Genomic DNA, 21,104 nt, shown 5'->3' with positions numbered 1-21,104 from the left:
AAATAAAATATAATGCTATGTTAATCATAATAGGATTAAAAATTTTTAAAAACTAAAAAAAAAAAGACAAATATTTACAACAAATATGGCTCATGGTTTAACGTTCATAACAAAGATTCCTTACAAATAAATCCAATATTCTAACAGAAGATGGACAAAAAGTACAAAGACAGCTTGTATTAGCTATCAAAATATAAAATATATTCACACTTTGATTCTGCAACCTCATCTCTAGAGATTAAACTTACAGAGATAAATGTAAAAAAACACACCTGCATAAGGGTGTTCACTGAAGCATTCATTCTAACAGTGAAAACTAAGCAACTTAAATGTTAGTGTAGAAGAGATTAAATAAGTTATGGCATTTTTATGGTATTTTATACCCTTTATTGAACACTTATTACAAGTGGTCACTGTAATAAGCAGTTTATACCACTATGTACTTAATTTTTGTGAAAATCAGAGGTTGTATAGCTAGCAAGTGGCAATTCTGGTGGATTCCAAAGTCTGTGCTCCTAACCACTCTGTAGCCACTAAACATGATGTATATTCTTAATTATTTAAAAGAAAGGAAATACTTGACATGTTATTGAGGGAAAAAATAAAACCACCTCCAACTAGACTATAATGTGGAGTATAACTTAAAAAAGAAAATTCTAAAGATGTCTGGGATAATCTTAAAAGCAGTTAGTTTTAAAAAGTCCTTTCTTTGTACTGCATTATGGTGCTTTAAGGGGAATGTATATCCTATTTAAGAAAACAAGACTATGAAAAATAATAGGAAAAATCCTCTGAATACATTTAAATACAAAATGCTAAGACTGATTTGCTCATAGTTTAGCATAATGAAACCTCTCAATCCATATAATTGATGAGATGAATTTTCAACGACGCCTCTTTAATTCTGCAGGAACACCTCTCTTTTTCTCCTTTAAGCTTACAGCTTTATCCTCATGGAAATACATCCCCACCCCTTCCTTTTAACTAACAATGTCCAGGAGAATATTTTTAAAGTCTGGTTACAACTGTCCTTATTTGATGAGTGCAATACCAATTAACTTATTATTCTGCTTAAAAACTTAACGGAAAGAAGTTTTTAGAGTAAAGAATATCATTCCATGTTGACTATCTCAACCATTAAGCAAGATCAACAACTGGGACTGCTATATGCCTGGTTTAAAGACAATGGATTTGTCATGGAAGAAATGCTGACAGAAAAGTTCCCGAGTTAAAGTCTAAGTTCTTCAACAAGATAGATACACTCTAATTAAATAAATGCCTTTTATCTGGAGCTGAGTTATCTTCAAACCCCCAAATTATTTACCTTCTTGCTGGTGACCATGGGGAAAAAAGGGAATGCTTATATACTGCTGGTGTATGTAAACTGACAAATACCCAGAATTATAAAACAGAAGTGATAAGGGGAATCTAGTTCTACCAGATGTTAAAAACTTATTCTAAAACAACTGGTACCAAAATAAACTGGTCCAACCACTATGGAGAACTTATAGAGGTTCCTCAAAAAATTAAAAATAGGTCTACCATATGACCCAGCAATTTCACTTCTGGGTATATACTCACTGGAAATATAAGCAGGATTTCAAAGAGATATATGCACTCCCATACCTACTACAGTATTACTCATGACAGCCAAGATACGTAAATAACCTTAATGCCCATCTACCAGATGAATGGATAAAAAAAAAATAGTACATATATATAATGGGATACTATTCAGCCATGAGACAGGAGGATATCTTGCCATTTGCAACAACATGGATGGAATTTGAGCATACTGTGATAAGTGAGGTAAGTTAAAGAGAAGACAAGCATACTGTTATGGTATCACTTGTATGTGGAATCTAAAAGAGTCAAACTCAGAAAACCAGAAAGTAAAACTTATTTCCAGGGGAGGTTGGGGGATTAAGGCTGATACCGTTTAAGTTTATAAACTTGCAATGAGTAGTACATAAGCCATAGAGATTGAATGCAGAGTATAATGAATACAGACAACAATACTGTAGTAGGTAATCTGATAAATATTGCTTCAGTAGCAATCCCATTACGATATATAAATGCATCAAAGTAACACCTGCATAAACAATGTTTTATGTCAAATTTACCCAATTAAAAAAAAATTATCTACCTTCTAGTGGTAAAATCAGTAAATTTGTCCACAATAGGCTAATTCACTATAACTCAACCACATAAACAAACATAATTCATAGTTTCGACCATATGGATAAAGTAAACTGTGGTTATAATGCAAAGCCTATTTTTTAATGAATAGTTCTTTTTAGCCAAGTACCTAAAAACCTCAACTGTGCCTGAAATGAACACTGACCTAGGACAGAACTAGGACTTGCTAACCACCAAGGTAGTATGGTTATGAATGGAGGTGTTAAAAGATGAAGCTTTAAAAGTAAAACAAAAGTGCATGAGCAAAGTCCCACAGTCTAAATACAGCTATGATGCACAGGAAAAGGACTAAGAGTATACCCTGAGTGTATAACCCCTTTATGGAAACAATAAAAGCTCACTGAGCATGACCTCTGATGTTAGTTTTAAAACATGCTGGCTGCTTTTTTACCTGACTCTAAGCCAAGCCTTTTCAAATCCTCTTGGTATGCTTTCAGGGCAGCTGCCTCCATTGCGGCAAACTCCTTTGATGCCTTTTCTTCTTCCTTTGCCTTATCCAGGCTTTTCTGTTTAATCTATGTGAGACACATATAAAATTGAAAGCCAGTTAAAGGACTGATACTTACATAGAAAAATTGGCAAAGAAAGAAAGAAACTAAATTACCTCACTGATCCTCTTTGCCACATTTTCCTTATGATTCTTTCCTCTTTCGTGAAATTCAACACTCTTGAAAATTAATAAGAGAAAATGCAAAAGAAAGTTACATCAACATCATAATGTTCATAGTAAAGTAACAGTAAATATGGGAATGGGACATAACAAAATTGAAATTAAAATGACAGAAAAATAATTTTAATGCAAATTGGTCTTTTTATCAAATGATGGGAGGGAACTGAACCATGTTACTTATTATTATATCCTCTGACGAAGCTTCCTTTGGTGCTTAAAATAAACTATGATGACCATATCAATGGAGAAAAATACAAGGTACCCGTGATGACTAATCTAGTGAATATGATTGTAATGAGGACTCAAACAAGACATGAAGCCAAAAGGGGAGTGGAAAAAAAAAAAACCTTCAAGAAACACCTCTCAACGTAAAATGTCAAAACGATTAAGTCTCGAAAATTTGTACTGTTCTGGAAACACAGAGAATAAACAATAATATTAGAACTTATTCCTCCAAATTGAGAGAAAAGTAGACAGTAAGGAATTCCTTCTAAATTATAAACAAATACTTTTACATACTGTCGTAATGGTATGAAATGTACAACTCCAATGGAGGACAATTTGGCACTATCTACCAAAATTTGGCTGCTGGAATGGAGAACAAAGCTCCCTATGTACTGATGTGGAGAGAGCTCCAGGACATACTGTTCAATTTAAAAAACAAACAAACAAATACCAAACTATGGTGAAGGATAGTGTGTATGGTATCCTACGTTTTACATATGTTGAAATTAAAACCTATATGTGCATATAGAAACAATGAAGAATGGACAAGAAAATGAAAAAAAAGTGGTAACCTACAAAAAATGATGGTGACTGGATGGGACAAAGGAGTGAGTGAATGTTATCACCTATTTAAAACAGGAATGCTCCCTAAATTGCAAATGTTTGGTTGTATGCAATAAGAAATTTCTGGTAAACCTTGCAAAATAAATTTTGTCAATCAAATCTTAGCTAAGCTATCCTGAAGTACTACCATGAATTCCTCTTTAAAGTGAGACATTGTAAAACAAAGGTTCACCTTCTATTTTTCATATATCAGGTTTCCTAAATTATGCCACACAAAGAATATTCAAGGCCCATTCAAAAACAAAATAATTTTGTTTCTAATTAAAGGTTAAGCTGATGTATATTAACAATCCAAGGAAAAGAAAGACTATCATAGAAGACATTATTTACTCATCATGACTCCTAAAATTCACTGGACTAGGTACCAAAAAGAAGAGAAACTATCAGTGATTTGTATAGATTTCAAAATTTGTGGCATTTATGTGTAAGAATGGCCTAAGTTAAACAAGATAGTTGAGAGCTTTAGCAACTATTCAAAAGACCAAAAATCGAAACAAAACCCTGGAGAAAAATATCCCCAAACTCCTGTAGACAGCAGTAAATAAAAGTCTATCAAAGAAGTGTAACATTGTTAAAAATGGGGCCACTGTTCCGTTGTGCATGCAACTCTATCAACTAAAAAGGATAGGAATATATATTTAAAAGATACCCAGGTGTTTATGTACTATGTGTATATTATTATCACATACATTGGGGAAAAAATCAGTGATGCTTTTATGTCTTAAAAGGTTAATCTAGATTAAGAGATACAGTAATGAGGTGCTTAATAAAGCTGCTATTTTCATATTCCATGAAAGAGGTAATGATGTTCTTTAAAATTTAACCATTTATAGCTACAAAGCTCTGCAAATATATTTAATTATTTCTGGAGTAGAAAAGATGCAAAATAAACTACAATAATGTTCCTTTTTACATATTAAGGGTTTTGCCCTTTTGTTTCTTTTTATATGGTAGTATTAAACATCATAATGTGGATAAACATGGATGAGATGACCCACCCAACATCCATTTTCTGAATGTGACTGAAGGACCATAGAGAAATAATTTGGCTTAATATATAATCAAATTTAAACTGATGAAAAGGAAGAAGGCTCACGGCTTTCCTGCAAGAAATGAAAAGACAACAGAAATCTTTCAATGCTTTGAAAAATCAAGAGCAATGTATATAAAGGTGCTTCGTAAATACTGAGTTTAGATAAAAAAGAAACACAGGAATACAATATTATTAAACTCTCTAATAATGGAAATATCATACAGGCCTATTGTCCGCTATCCAACACTTGCAGTAATCACAGAATTTCTTTGGTTGCGACTTCCAGTAGTCTGCCCTGAAAAAGGGAAAAACAAGTCTGAGCTTATTTATAATTAAAAAGGTAAAATTGTGCATGTTTTTACATCTTCTTAGAGTTTGAAGTATAAGCCCCTGTTACTACTGAATCTTGTCTTGTTACACACATTACCTTTAGCATTTAATTCACTGCAGCAGTTAGCTGAAATTGTTGCCACTAGAAAAGAAAAAGTCTGCACTGGATTTAAAACTCCCTTTAATAAAATTGCTTAAAAAAAATTTTTTTTTCTCATTTGCCACTACCATCGGTGTGAAGAAATAAGATACATCTTGGAAAAGATTTCTCTATGCCTTTCCGGCATTTTGGGAGGTTGCTGTAATGGAGGCCTGAAGAAGCTCAAAGTTTGCTTTAAATCAAGTTATTTCCACCAAAACAACAAAGAACAAAACTCCTTTGGTGGGAGACTGGTTCCTCCGAGACTATCAGTTAATACAATTTGTTCTTGAGCCTCAGGGCAAGAGAGAGTTGGAAAAGCCAACGGACCTCTTAGCCTGCAAGACTTGGGGCGGGGTGGGGAGTCACTACGCTAACCAAGACTGGCCGTTTCTACCAGTCGGAGAAGGCGGCGGTGGCCGGAGTCCAACCCTAAAGTTTCACAATACCCCTGGGTTCACGCGCTACAGAAACGAATAGGGTGCTTGCGACCCCCAGCTATGCAAGTGAGGGAGCACCCGGTCGCTTGGCGGGCAGTTCAACCTCGACTGGCCGCCAGCCTCCCTCCCGAAGCCCGAGTTTCAGGCCTCCAAGGCGCTCCGCAGGATAGCATTTCTAAGCGCCCAGAGAACCGGCCCTGCCGGTCTGGTGCCGGTCCCGAGCGAGTTAAGAGCACCTCCGTCACGCCTCCAGCCGAAAGGAGGTGGGGGGGGGGATGGTGGTGGAGGGCGAGACCCGGCGGAGAAAGGGCCGCCCAGAAGAACAACACCTCGTTGTTTAGAGCCTGAGACCCGACTCACATGACTGGACCAGCCGCTCCGCGCGTCGCCCCCGGGTCCGGCTCGAGCTCGTGTTCCCCACGCGGGGCGACTCGGGACCCGGTCCGCCGCGAGGCCCACCCGAGCCTCCAAACCCGCACACCTCCCTCTTTCCCCGGGACCAGGGTTCCACGGTTCGCAACTACGGGTGCCCGGGCGACTCAAACCGCGTTCGAAATCTCCTCCTCTTCCCCTCCCCCTACGGGGCGGTACCCCGGGAGCCTGAGAGGTGGGGTCGGTATAAAGGGGTTGAGGTCACCGAGAAGGGGTGAAAGCGCGACGGGACCTGAGCCGAAGGACAGGAACCTCACGCCTCAAATCCCCGCATCATCCCGCCTTCACTCTCTTTTCCCCTGGGATCCAGAACCTCCACCCTTCTAGGCTCGCTGGCTCGTGGCCGAGGAGCCTGCGCGCCGCCTCCGCCCCGAACGCAAACAGCTGTTCCCCGAGACGTCGCCGCCCTCAACTTTGCCAACCAGTCCGCACGCACTTTGACCAGCGAAGCAACCCGGACCTGTAGGCTGGGGGCCGTTGGCGGAGTTAGAAAAAGAAAAGTGAAACAGCTGGTTTTGGGGCAGCGAGTTGCTGGGCTTTGCCTCAGAACTTTCCGGAGGCGGCGGAGTGGCCCCGCCCCGCCCCCACGCGCACGGGCCGGTCTAGTTCTTTCGCTCGGGGAGCGCGTGGGCAGCGGCGGCGGCGGCGGCTGCGGCGGCTCGAGTGGCGCAGAGGCGGCGGGGGGAGTAGCCGCGCGGGGAAGCGGAGTGGAGGCAGTGGGGGCGCGTGCGCTTGTCAGGTGAGTCACGGTGGCGTTTCTATCAGCACTTCCCATATGGTCTAGCGGTTAGGATTCCTGGTTTTCACCCAGGCGGCCCGGGTTCGACTCCCGGTATGGGAACGTTGTAACTTTTTTTTTTTTTTTTAAACCGAATGGGGAAACTCACTTATTTTATTTCCGATATTCTGGCTCTCTTCTTGTCTCGTTCTCGTGATGTTTGTGAAAAACGAGCATTAGTGTAGTCGTTGGTGACTTCGTGACCCGGGCTGCCCCAGGCGGCCGAAGGAGCGAGTACGCTGGGGTCCCTCGCCTCCCTCCTCTGGCTGGGGGGGCTGAGCCGCCGGGGAGTTTCACTTTCCAGGGGCTGCCCTCCCGCCCCGCCCCTCCGCCCCGAGTCGTCCTTTTCCAGACGCTCGGGAGGTGATGATTAACTCTGGCCTCTCTTTATCTTCTCCCAGCGCCCCCCCCTGGGGCCCACACCCTCCGCGGCCGCGGTTTTCCGACCGGCCCAAGTGACGCGGGGCGTGTTCACCCCCTGCCCTCGCGCCGGGAGTCCGCTCCCCGTTCGGAGTCCTCGTTCTCTTTCCGCCGGCTGTTTACGGGACCCCCCCCCCCGCCCCCGGCACAAAGCCGCCTGTCGCGGGGCGCGCGGCGGCGTGGCGGTCTGGCGAGCCTCGGTGCCCTCGGGCGCGCTTTCCCGTCCGCGCCGCTGCCCGTCACCGCCCGATCGGCCGCGTGTCCACTCGGCTGTCCCGCAGCGGCCGAGCCCGCCGGTCAGCTCGGTCCAACCTGACCTCGGGGGCGCTCGTTTCAGCGCACCAAAGTCCCGCGGACTCCAGAGCCACAGGCTTGAGTGCCACTGCCTGGGGAGGCCTCCGGGGAAGGGAATTGTCCCCGCTCGCCACCCCCCAATCCTCCCGCCCCGCTTTAAAGCGCGCACACAGACGCGCGCGCACATGCTGCGGAGAAGAAAAATACCACTATGATGAGATGTCTTTAAAGAAGAAATTTACTTTGCAAAGGGTCTAACGTTTTGAGCGCCGCGGATAGAAAAATCTTAGGGTGGAGGTGGGGCTTGGAAGAGAGAAAATTGGCTGGAGACTGGGGAGGGGATGTTATAACAAAGTTTCACTGTATTTTTAAATATAGAAGCCCTGTGTTTATTACAAAGAAGGGGCAGCTGTGTCAGCAGCATGTGAGCTGTAAATGAAACAAAAGCGTTATCTTAAACGCAAGCTGAAATTAGAAAATGGGGTGAGCTATAATGTTTAGTCCATTGGGCCTCTGGGAACAAACGGAGACGGAAAAAGTGGCTCTTGTGGATACGTTTATGGTCAGTGCCATTAATAAGAGCAGAAGATTGGTGGTTAATGTGCGCATTCCCAAACTTTTATATTTTAACTGCACAGTGAGTTTTGAAATAATCTGTTAACGTGATCCGCATGATTAAGGAATAATCATTTTTACGTTGTAAGTAAACTTTCGTAATTAAAAATATTTTATCTCTTCGTTAACTCAGTTTTTACGACAAGCACCATCACACGCTTTTGGAAAGTTCCTGATGTTCAGGTTCGTGTTAGTAGGTTGTACAGGGTACAATACTGAATGGAATTGTATTTTTGCTCCTCTGATTAGCTTGCGATTCACCTTGTGTGAATCTTCCACCTTCTCTGTACTCTGGGTTTACAGCCGTAAATTCTGGAAAATACATATCGTTCAGAAACTTTAGGTGGAGTTGCGAGAATTGTTGAGCAATTCTTGAATAGTTAATGCAAGTGGAAAAGTTTTATTTATGTGGGGAAAGTTTCATTTGAATGAAGAGCGGGATTGTGTCATTAAGAAACCACTTACTAAAGAATTCAGTCGGAATTTGGAAGGAAGGAAAGACTTCTCTGCCTTGTCTCCGGAGAGGGCTTAACTTTACTTCACCTTGCATTTTGTGATGACCTAGTATCATATTGTGATTGGATGTGATTTTCAACTGAGCACCGAAGAATTGCAGATAGCTTTGCTTTATATATATTTGAAGGTATGCTGAGGGAAGTAGTTTGGTGACAATATTTCTCAGACCCCTATATTGTTGTGTACCAGGCCAAACAGGGTAAGGCAATATCTGAGTTGCAGAAGTGACTGCTGCAGGAACACAGAGGTGAGACATCACTTGTACTCCTGAGAACTGGCAAAGAGAAGTAGAGGGGAGAGAGTTTGCCCTGGACCTTGAAGAACTGGTTGGATTTCTCCTGGTGGGGAATGTGTATCTTAAAGCTGAGGGGAGTGGAGGGTGGGTGGATGGGTGGGGGGGCTAGGAGGGGGAGGTGGGGTCAACAAGTATGAAGCTGGCAAATAGTCTGAACACAGTGCCTAGAGGGAGAGGCATGGGAGAGCAAACTGATGGTAGAAGAGAATTTCACCTTAATAAAGCTTGACTAGGTAATGGGTTCTTTTATCAAAGGAGTAGCATTTATGTTACTGGAGTTTTAAAAACATTTTCTTCTTTAAAAAAACAAATATGGCAGTAATATGTGAAAACTGTTCTTAAAAAATTCAAGCAATATAGAGACTTGTGCCCATGTTTTATGTTTACCAGTTGAATATTAATTTTTAATTAGTAGAATGAGAAAAGCAATCAGAATTCAATTCAAAAGAATGAAATCTCGGTTTAAATCATGAGCGTTATATGCAACTGTATTCTTACTGGCGTGCTTTATTGAAAATGATCTTAATATTTTAAGACTGAGCTGCTAGTTACTGTCAGTAAGGCATACACCTTAAATTGGTTAAGGCTCAGTGATAAATTTGTAAGGCTTCATTCATATGCTTGTGTCTTGTTACCAAGAAGGCCATTGGTAGTCATGTTTTAGGTGTCCTCCCTTGGGCCACAGAGTAAAGCGATACTAATTGAATGGTACATATTTACCTAAGTAGTCTCTCTAATATTTGCTAATATTAGGTGCAATCAGAAGATATGTGACCATTTAAGGAATGTTTTCACAGATGAACACCTATATTAAAGAAATATAAGGGATTAAAAAATGATGGCATTTAAAATCCAAGGACTTTACTGTGGTTGGATATTATCTGCCTCTACCCCCCCAACTTCACCTCCTACCTTCTCTGCCTCTTCATTATACATCAGCCACACTGGCTTCCTTTTTGTTCCTTGACCATGCCAAACTTGTTCTTTTCTCACTTTTATTTCTTGGTGTTACCACTGCCTAGAATATTCCCCCTCCAGCTCTTCATATTTAGGTCAACATTACCTCCTCAGTGAGGTCTTTCTGATCACCCTTTTCTTTTGGTTACTTTACTCTTTTTTGTTTTCTCCTTTTTCTTAATACTTGAACACATTTTTTTTTTCTATTTATTTCTTATCTTTTTTCCACTAGAGTATAAGCTCCATGAGGGTAAGGATACTGAATAGTGAAATCATTCTTGCTCTTTAAGATTCAAACAGTAGTGAAGTAGTCGGAACCCTCATGCAATGCTGGTAGACTGTAAAGTGATGTGCAGTCTCTGGAAAACAGGATGGCAGTTCCCTCAAAATGTTAAACATAGAGTTACCATACGACTCAGCCTTTCCATTCAAGAGAAGTTAAAACCCGCCTGCACAAAAACTTGTACATGTTTAGAGGAACATTATTCATAAGCAGAAAGTGAAAGTGCAAATATCAACTGAATAATTAAATGAAATGTATCTATACAATCAAATATTATTTGGCAATAAAGGAGAATGAACTGATACATACCACAACATGGATCAGTTTCAAGATTGTTAGGCTAAGCAGAAGAAGCCAGCTCAAAAGACCACATATTATATGATTCCATTTATATGAACTGTCCATAATAGGCAATTCTATAAGAGAAAGAGGATAGATAGATGATGGTTGCCTAGGATTGGGAGGTGAGTGGGTAGTGGTTACGGGCTCGGAGTGACTGCTAATGGAGATAGAGGTTACTTTTTAGAGTGATTGTCCTAAAATAATCTAATAATGATAACGGTTGCACAACTCAGTAAATAACCTAAACACTGAATTCTACTCTTTGAATGGGTAAACTATGATATGTAGATTATATCAACAAAACTTAAAAAGAAAAGATTGAAGTAGTAAAAAGCATATATAATATTTTGTCTTTACATTTTATATTTATCATTTGGATAGTAAGCATTTAGAAACATTAGTGGAATAATTTAACACTGCGGTTCTAGCTCCTAGATAGTCCAGGAATGGAGCAAGTGTTCAGTAAATAGCTGATGAAGGAGTTTAACCTATACAGATAATTATGATACAACGTATAGTGTGATAAATGCTCAGAGAGAACTAAGCCAAGAGTTATGTGGGTTTGAAGGCCTCCAGAATATCACATCTGGATTCATGTGAAGTGAATGGGGAAAAGCCTCCTGTAGGAGGGCTTTCAGATGGGCTTTGAGGTCTCGCTAGGCTTTTGCTAGTGGAGATGATGTGGTGGAAAGCCAGGCATTAAGAAGGAAGCCTGCAGGAGCAGCGGCACATTAACAGTTGCTAGCATATTTTGGCCGAACTGAGGGTGTAAGTAGGATAGGAATTGGAAATAAGGCTGCAAAAATAGATTAGGGCCTGCAGCAGACAGTGTCCGTGCCGTCAGATCTCTGGTGTCTTTATCATCCCCCCAACCACTAGTATGCTTCCAGGGGCGCTTCTCTACTTGCAGAGCGCTGAAGTGCTTGGGGGTTTATCCCCTCACCCCTAACGAGACTCCAATTCAGACTGTCCAGTCAAGAGAATAACTTCCAAGCAGGGACTTTGACTTGTTCCTTTCTGTACCATCAGCACCATGCAAAAAATACATTTGAATGAACGAAAACCAGGAAGGTGGAAGGTCTATTCAAAGTGAAGTTTATTTTACAGATCCCCTTACCTCTTCCAGAGCACTCGGGAAATTTTGGAAGGTTCTGATTGTGAAGGTCTTTGAATTTGGGGATAAGGAATTTACTTAGCTGGGAGAAGGGATTTCTAGTAATATAAGTGTTTTGATGAAATTATTTTGGTAGTAGTGTGCAGGATGAGCTGTAGAAATGAGGGATTGTGTTTGTATTGTCCACTCTCATCTTCCTCTTCCTGCTCCCCCTCTCCCTTTGGGTTAGGCCTTAAACAAGGTGGAGTGTCTCCAGAAGTACAGAAATAATTGAATAGCTCTCCTTGTCTCTATTGTCTCCGTAAATAGAGTGGTAGTAGCAGAATACAAAGGATGAGATTTAAAAAAAGGTAAAATGGAAGAAAAAATTGGAAGATGTCAGGAAGTAAATACTCCTAAAAGAAATAGGGAGGTTACAAAGCATAGTTTTTTTTTTGTTGTTGTTTGTTTCTTTGGCGAGAACAGGCAATTTTTGCTCCTAGGGTTTGTCAGACAGTAAACTATTGCCCACCTGTATGTGTATGTGGGTGTGGCTTTTTGAATACTAAAATTGTACATTGAATCTAGAGACAAATTTAAGGCTTTGAGACTGCCACCCTGTGGACAGTATAACTTAAACCTAATATCATCAAGAATTCTAATAAAACTTCATTCATTTGAAATTCACTATTTTAGAACTCATTATGGTTCTTTTATATCAGTATATATGGGTTATGGTAATTAAATGGCAAGTTGAAATTTGTTTTCTGAACTTTTTCTGAGGCTTTTATTTTTTATTTTTTTAAAATTTTTATTGTTATGTTAATCACCATACATTACGTCATTAGTTTTTGATGTAGTGCTCCATGATTCATTGTTTGCGTAGAACACCCAGTGCTCCATGCAGAACGTGCCCTCTTTAATACCCATCACCAGGCTAACCCATCCCCCCACCCCCCTCCCCTCTAGAACCCTCAGTTTGTTTTTCAGAGTCCATCGTCTCTCATGGTTCATCTCCCCCTCCGACTTACTCCCCTTCATTCTTCCCCTCCTGCTATCTTCTTTTTTTTTCCTTAACATATATTGCATTATTTGTTTCAGAAGTACAGATCTGTGATTCAACAGTCTTGAACAATTCACAGCGCTCACCATAGCACATACCCTCCCCAATGTCTATCACCCAGCCACCCCATCCCTCCCACCCCCCACCACTCCAGCAACCCTCAGTTTCTGAGGCTTTTAAATAAAGGAAATTTAAAATACAATCAATAGCTTTAGGGAGTTGCAAAGAAATTTAAGAATGCTTTTTAGATACTTCTTTACTCCAGAAATTTCTTATCAAAAAGTGTGTTTTTTAAAACATTGTGGCGGGGATGCCTGGGTGGCTGGGTTGGGTAAGTATCTGCCTTCAGCTCAGATCATGATCTCAGAGTACTGGGGTCGAGTCCCGCATCTGCTTCTCCCTCTGCCTGCAGCTCCCCCCTGCTTGTGTGTTCTCTTGCTCTCTCTCTTTCTCACACATAAATAAATAAATAAATCTAAAAACAAACAAAAAAACATTGTGGCATGTTGTAAAATAGTCTTTTTTTCCTTCTATTGTACTAATTTTTTCATCCAATGTTATAATACATATACTGTTTTTGACAGTTGTAGCTCTTGAGAAATATTTGAAAAGTCTCCACCCTCCCCCTTCTTTGACTAAGTGAAAGTGACCTTCCCGTCTCATTTTTTGTAGAGTTGGATTTTATTGTTAGATGTTCTCCAGACTAAAAAAAAAAAAAAGTTCTCCAGACTTTGATAAATTGCCTTAAGTGTATTTACGTAAATAATTTGGATTTTATTCAGTGTTTCTTATTTAGAAGGGCAGTCTGCTCACAAATTAAACTGGTAAACTAGCTTGAATCAAAATGAAATAGTGATTGTGAAAGACTTATTTGCTCTCTGCAACTCAGGACATGGTTCCGTCTAGAACTCGACAAAATAAAACTTTCCCAGCAGAAGAGCTGTTTACAGCCCAATGTTGTAAATGGCGTGTAGTCCCTGAGGTGTCAGGAGGGGTGAAGTAGCCATTCAGCGCTTGAAATTTGTCTTAACAGTAAAGCAGAAGTGGACTGAAGCGGCATTCTGAGGTCAGCAATTGTGCATTCTTTCTGAATGTGGTATTTAGGCTAAGGAGGAGAGTGGATGAAGTATCAATATCAACTGGACCCCCAGCCCCTTAAGTTACCTGATACTTCATCTTAAGGACCTTACATTTTGGTAACGAAGAGATTTTCAAATGGAATATTAATGATTTTAAGTAATTAAATATTTCTGAATTTTTCTCAGAAGTGTAGCATGGCAGTTATGATGATATACTTTAAATGGTTTCATTTTATTTAACCTTTTCAAAGTAAATGAATGGGGCTGCGGGTGACTTTTCATAAATTTTTTTTTGCAACATTTATATCTTATATTCTACAGTTGAGTATACTCTAATTTATATGAAGTAGACCATGAATCTTGAAAATGCAAATGTTTAGGTTTACCAGGTACATTGCTGTATAAAAAACAGTATTATCTAGATATTATTTAAGGTATGGAAAGTAACTTTCAAAATACTTCATGGTTCATTTGCTCCTTTCCTAAGTATTGGGACAAAGAGCCAGTAAAGTTAGAGATGTATTTATGGTTTTTAATCTTTAGTGGTTTCATTATCATATCGTTTTTAAAACTAAATGACATTGTACTTATATAAAGAAAATTTTAGTTTGATCTTTAGCCTGCACTTTGTTATTGTACAGCATCTGACTTTTTATGCTGGAATGGTGACTGTTTTAGGATTAATGGCAGTTAGCGTTTCCTTTTACTTCTCAGGGGGTTCATTTTCACAAATGTAAATATAAAATATTTTGTTCTATGAAAAGTAAAGCCAGTATAGGTGACTTGAATTTTGATAAAGGAATAACAGTGGTTTCGTAAGTTTTGTGTACGCACCTGCGTGTGCAGATTTAAAATTTTATTTTTGAATTCAGACTACTCACTATTAAATAAGTAACTTTGATTTAAAACTTTTTTTTTTTTTTTGCTTTATTTTAGATCTCTGGGAAGGTACTTAGCTAGTGACTTCTATGTCCAGACAGTCCTACTAGATGATCTTAAATCTTTATTTGTAGTTTAATCTTTTAATTTAGTTAAACTTTCTTTTGGATTTAAAATCCCAAGACCAGGATATATTTCTGATTTAGGCTGTGTTGATATATTGCTTTGTGTATAGCTTTTTATAAATTAATTAATTTATATTAATTAAACATTTAATTCAAACTTTCAAGGTTATAATGGGAGTTGTTTTACCCTAGCTTTCCTGACATCTATATTTATCACTGATATTCCCTTATGCCAAGGGATACAGATGACCCTATTAACTGGGAAGGTTAGGGCCCTGCCACTCAATCACCCACTGAGTAGGGCAGGCACTGACCCAGTTGTAAGAGCTGAAGTAGGAAGGAAGAGTGTGACAGGAAGAGATTGACTGCAGACACAGTCCCAGTGCTCTGGGAAGGTACACAGGTGTGGGTAAGGGTGAAGGGAAGTGTCATGATGGAAGGCAGAATATAGGCTTAAGGAATTCCAAGCAGGCAGTTGGCATCAGGGAATTTTAGATATGAGTAGGAATGCCATTTCTTTAATTTGTTTTTCCTTTTTTTTTTTGCCACTGCACATGAACCACAATTTCATTGTTCCTTAAAATCCTGCTTTCAGAGACTGTCTCTTTTCCATTTTCATTATCTTCTAGAATGTCTTGGGTTAGTTTATGGTGCATGTTTTGAGGGGGCGTTTTACCACAGCTTTGTAGGAAAAAGAAAGCACATAAAGTTTATATAAAAGCAAAACCTCACACTCATTAGAATGGCTGCTATAAAAAAGACAGGAAATAACAAGTGTTGGAGAGAATGTGGAGAAATCGGAGCCCTTGTATACTGTTCATGGGAATGTAAAATGGTACAGCCACTATGGAAAGCATTATGGTGGTTCCTCAAAAAAATTTGAAGTAGTATTTACCCATTTCTGGCTATACACTCCAAAGAATTAAAAGGAGAGTCTCAAGGAGACTCTGTACATCCATCTTCACAGCGACATTATTCACAATAGACAAAAGGTGGAAATAACCCAAACGTTCTTCAGTGGATTAATGGATAAACAAAATGTATATACTTACAGTGGAATATCTTTTCAGTCTTAAAAAGGAAGGATATTTTGCAGTTTGCTACAACATGGATGAACCTGAAGGACATCATGCTAAGTGAAATAAACTAGTCACAAAAAGACAAATACCACATGATTCCACTTGTGGTATCAAGTGTAATCGAAATCATAGAGACAAATTAGAATGATGACTGCTAGGGGTTGGGGGAAGTGGGATATAGAGTTTCAGTTTTGCAAGATGAAGAGAGTTCTGGAGATTGGTTGCCCAGCAGTATGATTATACTTACTGCCACTGAACTGTAGAGTTAAAAATGGTTAAGATGGTAAATTTTATGTATATTTCACCATAGTTTTTTTTAAAGGCAAATTTGAATTTATATTTGGATATGCAAGTGGTGAGATTATAAAAACCTCTGTAATGAGATTGAGGTTATTAATTTGGTTTATATTCATGTGTTAGGTGCTGGGGATAGAACCATGAAAAAAGCAGACAAGATTCCTCATGAAGTTTATGGTTTAGCGCAGGAGGCAGATACTGACTGAGCAAGTAAAAAGCGTGCTTGAATGTTACATGCATACCAAGGAGGCGAGACCCCTGACAGAGTAGGTGGAAAGGCTACACTGAAAAGGCTTCTCCAAGAAAATGACATTTAGATAGAGACCTGAAGGATGAGTAAGCAGTGGCTAGGAGGAAGAGAGTGGACAGGGAGGGGAGGCACGAGGGAGTAGCATTTTGCAAAAGCTCCAAAGCAGGGAAAGAAAGGGTATCCTTTGGGAGATGAAAGAAGGCCCTGAGGGCTGTGATGTGTGAAAAGTGGGGGGAGGTGACCAGGGCATGTATCAGATTATCTAAATCATTGTAGGCCATTGCAAGGATTTTGAATGTTGGGGCGCCGGGGTGGCTCAGATAGTTGAGCGTCTGCCTTTGGTTCAGGTCATGAACTCTAGGTCCTGGGGTGGAGCCCCAAGTAGGGCTCCCTGCTCAGCGGGACGTCTGCTTCTCCCTCTCCGTCTGCCCCTCCCCCTGCTCATGCTCTCTCTCTGTATCTCTCTGTCTCAAATTAATAAATAAAAAAAATCTTAAGAAAAAAAAGGATTTTGAATGTTATCTTAAACAGAGATGGCAGATGTTGATGGGTTTTAAACCTGGGAGTAGGGAGGTGGAATAGAAGGAGAAAAATCCTGCATCTTCTCTTACAATGTGGCTTTTAAATATGAATTACCTACTTAATATGGTGCTTGAATGCCAGAGGGAAAAATGGTTCATTTATATTTATGCAGATGATATATTGGTTGCCAGTGTGACCTGCTGATGTGATAAAACTTCAACAGTGAATTTAAGGGGGTTGTCAAGGGCAATTTGCAGAGGTGATTTTCACCTTCATTCTCTGACTTGGTAGTTGAAACCCCAGAAATGGATGGATTTGCCCAGAGAGAGTTTGGAAAGAGAAGAGGGCTTTCAGTGGAATCTTTAGAACGTCTTATGTTCAGTGGTGAGGTAGTGGAGGTAGGGCAGAGAAAACTAAGGAAAAGTACTCCAGAATTGGGGGAAAACCAGGAGAGAGCATTTATTAGGGCTAACAAAACAAGTTCCAAAAGCATTAATTAGGTTTTCGCCCTGTGTGGTCATTGACTTTACAGATTTAGTGGTTTAATAGGGGTAGATTAGATTAGATTAGATTAGAATGAGTCAAAGAATGAGAGGGAAGTGAAGAAACGGAATATAGGCAAATCTTTGAGGAAGTTTGGCTGTGAAGGGAGTGAGAAAGAATGGTAGATGGGTTTGGGGTTGTCAAATGATTGGATTTGTTTCTATGGAAAAATGTGAATTTAAAGAATATCTTTTTTGGATCCGTGAGATGCTTGAAAAATATATTACACACCTTGCTGATTCCCTAAATAGGATTGACTGAACACAAATATGACCTTCTCACGGACTTAATCTAGACATGGTATTCTACATACATACATCTACATATATACAGGGCAGTCAGGCCTGTTGAGGTATGGAGGTCTCTTTGTCACTATAACTTCTGGTCATCTGGGAAGTAAAAATAGAGAATCCTGAGTCCCACTTAATCAATTTGAACCTTAGGTGTAGGACTCAGGAATGTATGTTTGCACTGTGCATTTGTCTTCAGAGGATTCTCATGCATCTGTTCTGTGAATGGCCTTGGAAAACTGTTGCCCCGAGAATGCTCTACTTTGAAATTTTCTGAATGCTTTTTAATAGCTCTAGCATGACTTAAATGAGATACGTATGGGAAGCACTTAGGAAGGAAAGATTTTCAAAGTTTTGTCTTCTAGTATGATTGGGGTAGTGGTAAAAGTTTTTGGTTTTTTAGGATGAAACGAGCTTGATCCTTTTTCCTGACTTTCAAAGTGGTAATATGTTCCGGGTTAGTATTCTCTACCCGCTTTTCTTATTTCTTCCCTCCTTGCCCTCTAAGAAGCATGGTGCTGACTCCTACCGAATTGCCTTTGTTTGCTCCTATAACTTTCTCTACTAATAGTATTCCTCCCCAGCCTCTGCTGGATACAACTGGCTCCTCAGCATTCAGGTCTCAAAGCAGCTGTCCCATTTTCAGAGAGGCTGTCCCTACTGAAAGTAGGTTTTCTTGGTCACTGTGTCACTTTGCTGATTTCCTTCATCACAGTTCCTTCAGGGACTCTGCCTGAATGTTAACATGAATCTGTAGGTAAACTGTATCCTGAGTCTATAGAACAGTGCCAGGCACATAGAAACTACTTAAATACTGAAAAACAAATAATAAAGATCATAAAAATCTTAACAGTATAAATACTGTTAACTTTCAGTTGACCATTACTTTAGATATTGAAATGTGGACCATACATGCATAGATGTTGATCGTACGTGACATGTACTGTTTCTAACTTGCATATTTCATTTACATATATTCTGGAGACTTTTTTGTGTCTACACCATTTTATACAGATAATCATTCTTTTTTTTTTTAAGATTTTATTTATTTATTTGACAGAGAGAGACACACAGCTAGAGAGGGAACACAGCAAGGGCAGTGGGAGAGGGAGAAGCAGGCCTTCCGCAGAGCAGGGAGCCCGATGGGGGGCTCGATCCCAGGACCCTGGGATCATGACCTGAGCCGAAGGCAGACGCTTAATGACTGAGCCACCCAGGCGCCCCCAGATAATTATTCTTAACAGCTGAATAATATGGTATGTTCAGTGTGATGAGGTACAGTCTCTATAACATCTGATTTACATGACAGTTCTTTTTTTTTTTATACCTTTGAATGATAGTGCTGAATTTCTAGCTACATCTTTGTGCATTTTTTTGTTAGAATATATGCTTAGGATTGAAACTGCTGGGTGAGAGGATCTATACATAAAGCTTTTTGATTGTGAAATTGCCTGCTGGAATTATGTTCTTTTACGCTCACGAATAACATATGAGACCGTTTATTTCCCCTGTACCCTCTCTAATCATTTTACTCTTTGCTATTTTAATAGGTGAAAAACGGTATTGTTTTCTGCTTTAAGGTTCAAGAATGAATATCTTTGAACATTTTCTGTTGTGTTTGGCCACATTTCTTTTGTAAAGTGCATATTCATGCTCAGCGCCCAATTTTTCTGTTAGAGTGTTTGATTCAACAACAGTAGTTTTTCTCCCATATTTTACTACACAGGCTTTTAAACATACAGCAAAGATGAAATTTTGCTCATGTATCTGCCACTTAGATTTTATTATTAACATTTTATAATATTTGCCTTATCACATTTATCCTTTTATCTAAAGTAAATTGCAGGTATTAGTACATTTCCATCTAAATACTTTAGCATGCTTAATATTGACCATAGTTTCCATGTTTGTTTAGTTACTTTTTCTTTTGAGGTAAAATTTATAAAAATTAAATGCATGAGCCTTTTTACTTTAAATGTTTTATTTTTTTAAACATTTTATTTATTTGTCAGAGAGAGAAGAAAGAGAGCGCACGAGCAGGGGAAGTGGGAGGCAGAGGGAGAAGCAGGCTCCCTGCTGAGCAAGGAGCCCAATGCAGGGGACTCGATCCCAAGACCTTGGGATCATGATCTGAGCTGAAGGCAGACGCTTAACTGCTTAACCAACTAAGTCACCCAGGCATCCCTAAATGTTTTATTTTAATTTAAAACAGAATTGGAAGGGGCACCTGGGTGGCTCAGTCGTTAAACGTCTGCCTTCGGCTCGGTTCGTGATCCCAGGGTCCTGGGATCAAGTCCCGCATCGGGCTCTCTGCTCCACCGGGAGCCTGCTTGTCCCTCTTCCTGTGCCCTGCTCGTGCTTTCTCTCTCTCAAATAAATAAAATCTTGAAAAAAAATTAAAACAAAACAGAATTGGGTGTTCATTGATCAAGATTTTTTAATTTGAGAACACACATAACACACACACACACACACACACACACACACACGCACACACGCACACACGGGGAGGGGGGCAGAGGGAAAGAACCTCAAGCAGACTCTGTGCTGAGTGTGGAGCCCGACGCAGGGCTGGATCCTGACCCTGAGATCATGACCTGAGCTGAAATCAAGTCGGATGCTTAACCAACTGAGCCACCCAGGCCCCTCATTGATCAAGATTTTGATAAAGAGGCCAAGGCTGTCTTCTGTCAGAGTGAGCCCACTGAGGCAGCTCCACGTTGTAGGGTCTTTCTTACACACCTGCAAGATGTTGCCTAATAGTTCTAGTTTTGATTTTGTAAGTGGAGCATGAACTTAATTTTTTGTAAAGTATTTGCGGAGTTTCAATGTATGTATTCGGCTGTGGAAGCCAAACCCAAGACTAGCTTTTGTTTTGTTTTCTTTTTTTATAGGAGTTTTGGTCACATTTTCCCCTTCTTTTTCCTTTGCCTTAGCTTTGGTTATAGTGGTTTTAAATTTTTCGTAGTCAGATGTCATCCTTTTCCTTATCTTTTTACTGCCATTTGTGTTATACATAGGAAGACATTCCTTACCAAATAATATACAGATGTTTATATCTGTAAAGGTGCTTTTCCTTTTTTTACATTTGAATATCTAGTTGGAATAATGTGGTATAGGGATTTTTTTTTAAAAAAGATTAACAGTGGTTTGAGATCATTAGCAAATACTGTGTACTGAACAGTCTTCCCTTCTGTATGTCTTTTTCTGTAACAAAATAGAATTTAATGTTTTTATTGATGCCATTTTTTAATAAAGATTTAATTTTTAAGTAATCTCTGCACCCAATGTG

At 39.8% G+C, this 21,104-nt stretch overlaps 2 protein-coding genes and 1 non-coding gene across 6 annotated transcripts in view; 2 read left to right on the top strand and 1 right to left on the bottom strand.

Moving 5' to 3' along the window:
* WBP4 (WW domain binding protein 4) overlaps positions 1-7,331 on the bottom strand; it is a 63,653-nt gene extending 56,322 nt beyond the window's left edge. The window contains exons 1-4 of one of the 2 annotated variants that reach the window (XM_027588302.2): positions 6,980-7,331; positions 4,974-5,046; positions 2,804-2,866; positions 2,591-2,714 (exon numbers count right to left, since the gene is read on the bottom strand). In XM_027588302.2, the coding sequence (XP_027444103.1) occupies positions 2,591-2,651 (61 nt within the window). In that variant the 5' untranslated portion in view covers positions 2,652-2,714; positions 2,804-2,866; positions 4,974-5,046; positions 6,980-7,331. Of the gene's footprint in view, positions 1-2,590; positions 2,715-2,803; positions 2,867-4,973; positions 5,047-6,020; positions 6,519-6,979 lie in introns of those variants that run through there. The other variant, XM_027588301.2, reaches the window with a different exon arrangement.
* The window catches only part of ELF1 (E74 like ETS transcription factor 1), a 105,445-nt gene continuing 90,869 nt past the window's right edge, over positions 6,529-21,104 (top strand). For all 3 annotated transcript variants that reach the window (XM_035726526.1, XM_035726524.1, XM_035726519.1), the window contains exon 1: positions 6,529-6,831. The gene's annotated coding sequence lies outside the window, so the exon portion shown is untranslated. The remainder of the gene's footprint in view (positions 6,832-21,104) is intronic.
* On the top strand, positions 6,862-6,933 carry TRNAE-UUC. The gene has a single exon. It is a non-coding gene; the product is annotated as a tRNA-Glu (tRNA).

Source organism: Zalophus californianus, chromosome 3 (genome assembly GCF_009762305.2).
Source record: "Zalophus californianus isolate mZalCal1 chromosome 3, mZalCal1.pri.v2, whole genome shotgun sequence".
Classification (NCBI taxonomy): Eukaryota; Metazoa; Chordata; class Mammalia; order Carnivora; family Otariidae; genus Zalophus; species Zalophus californianus.
Note: the sequence above shows the minus strand (reverse complement) of the source record. Positions and strands in the feature narration are given on the sequence as shown.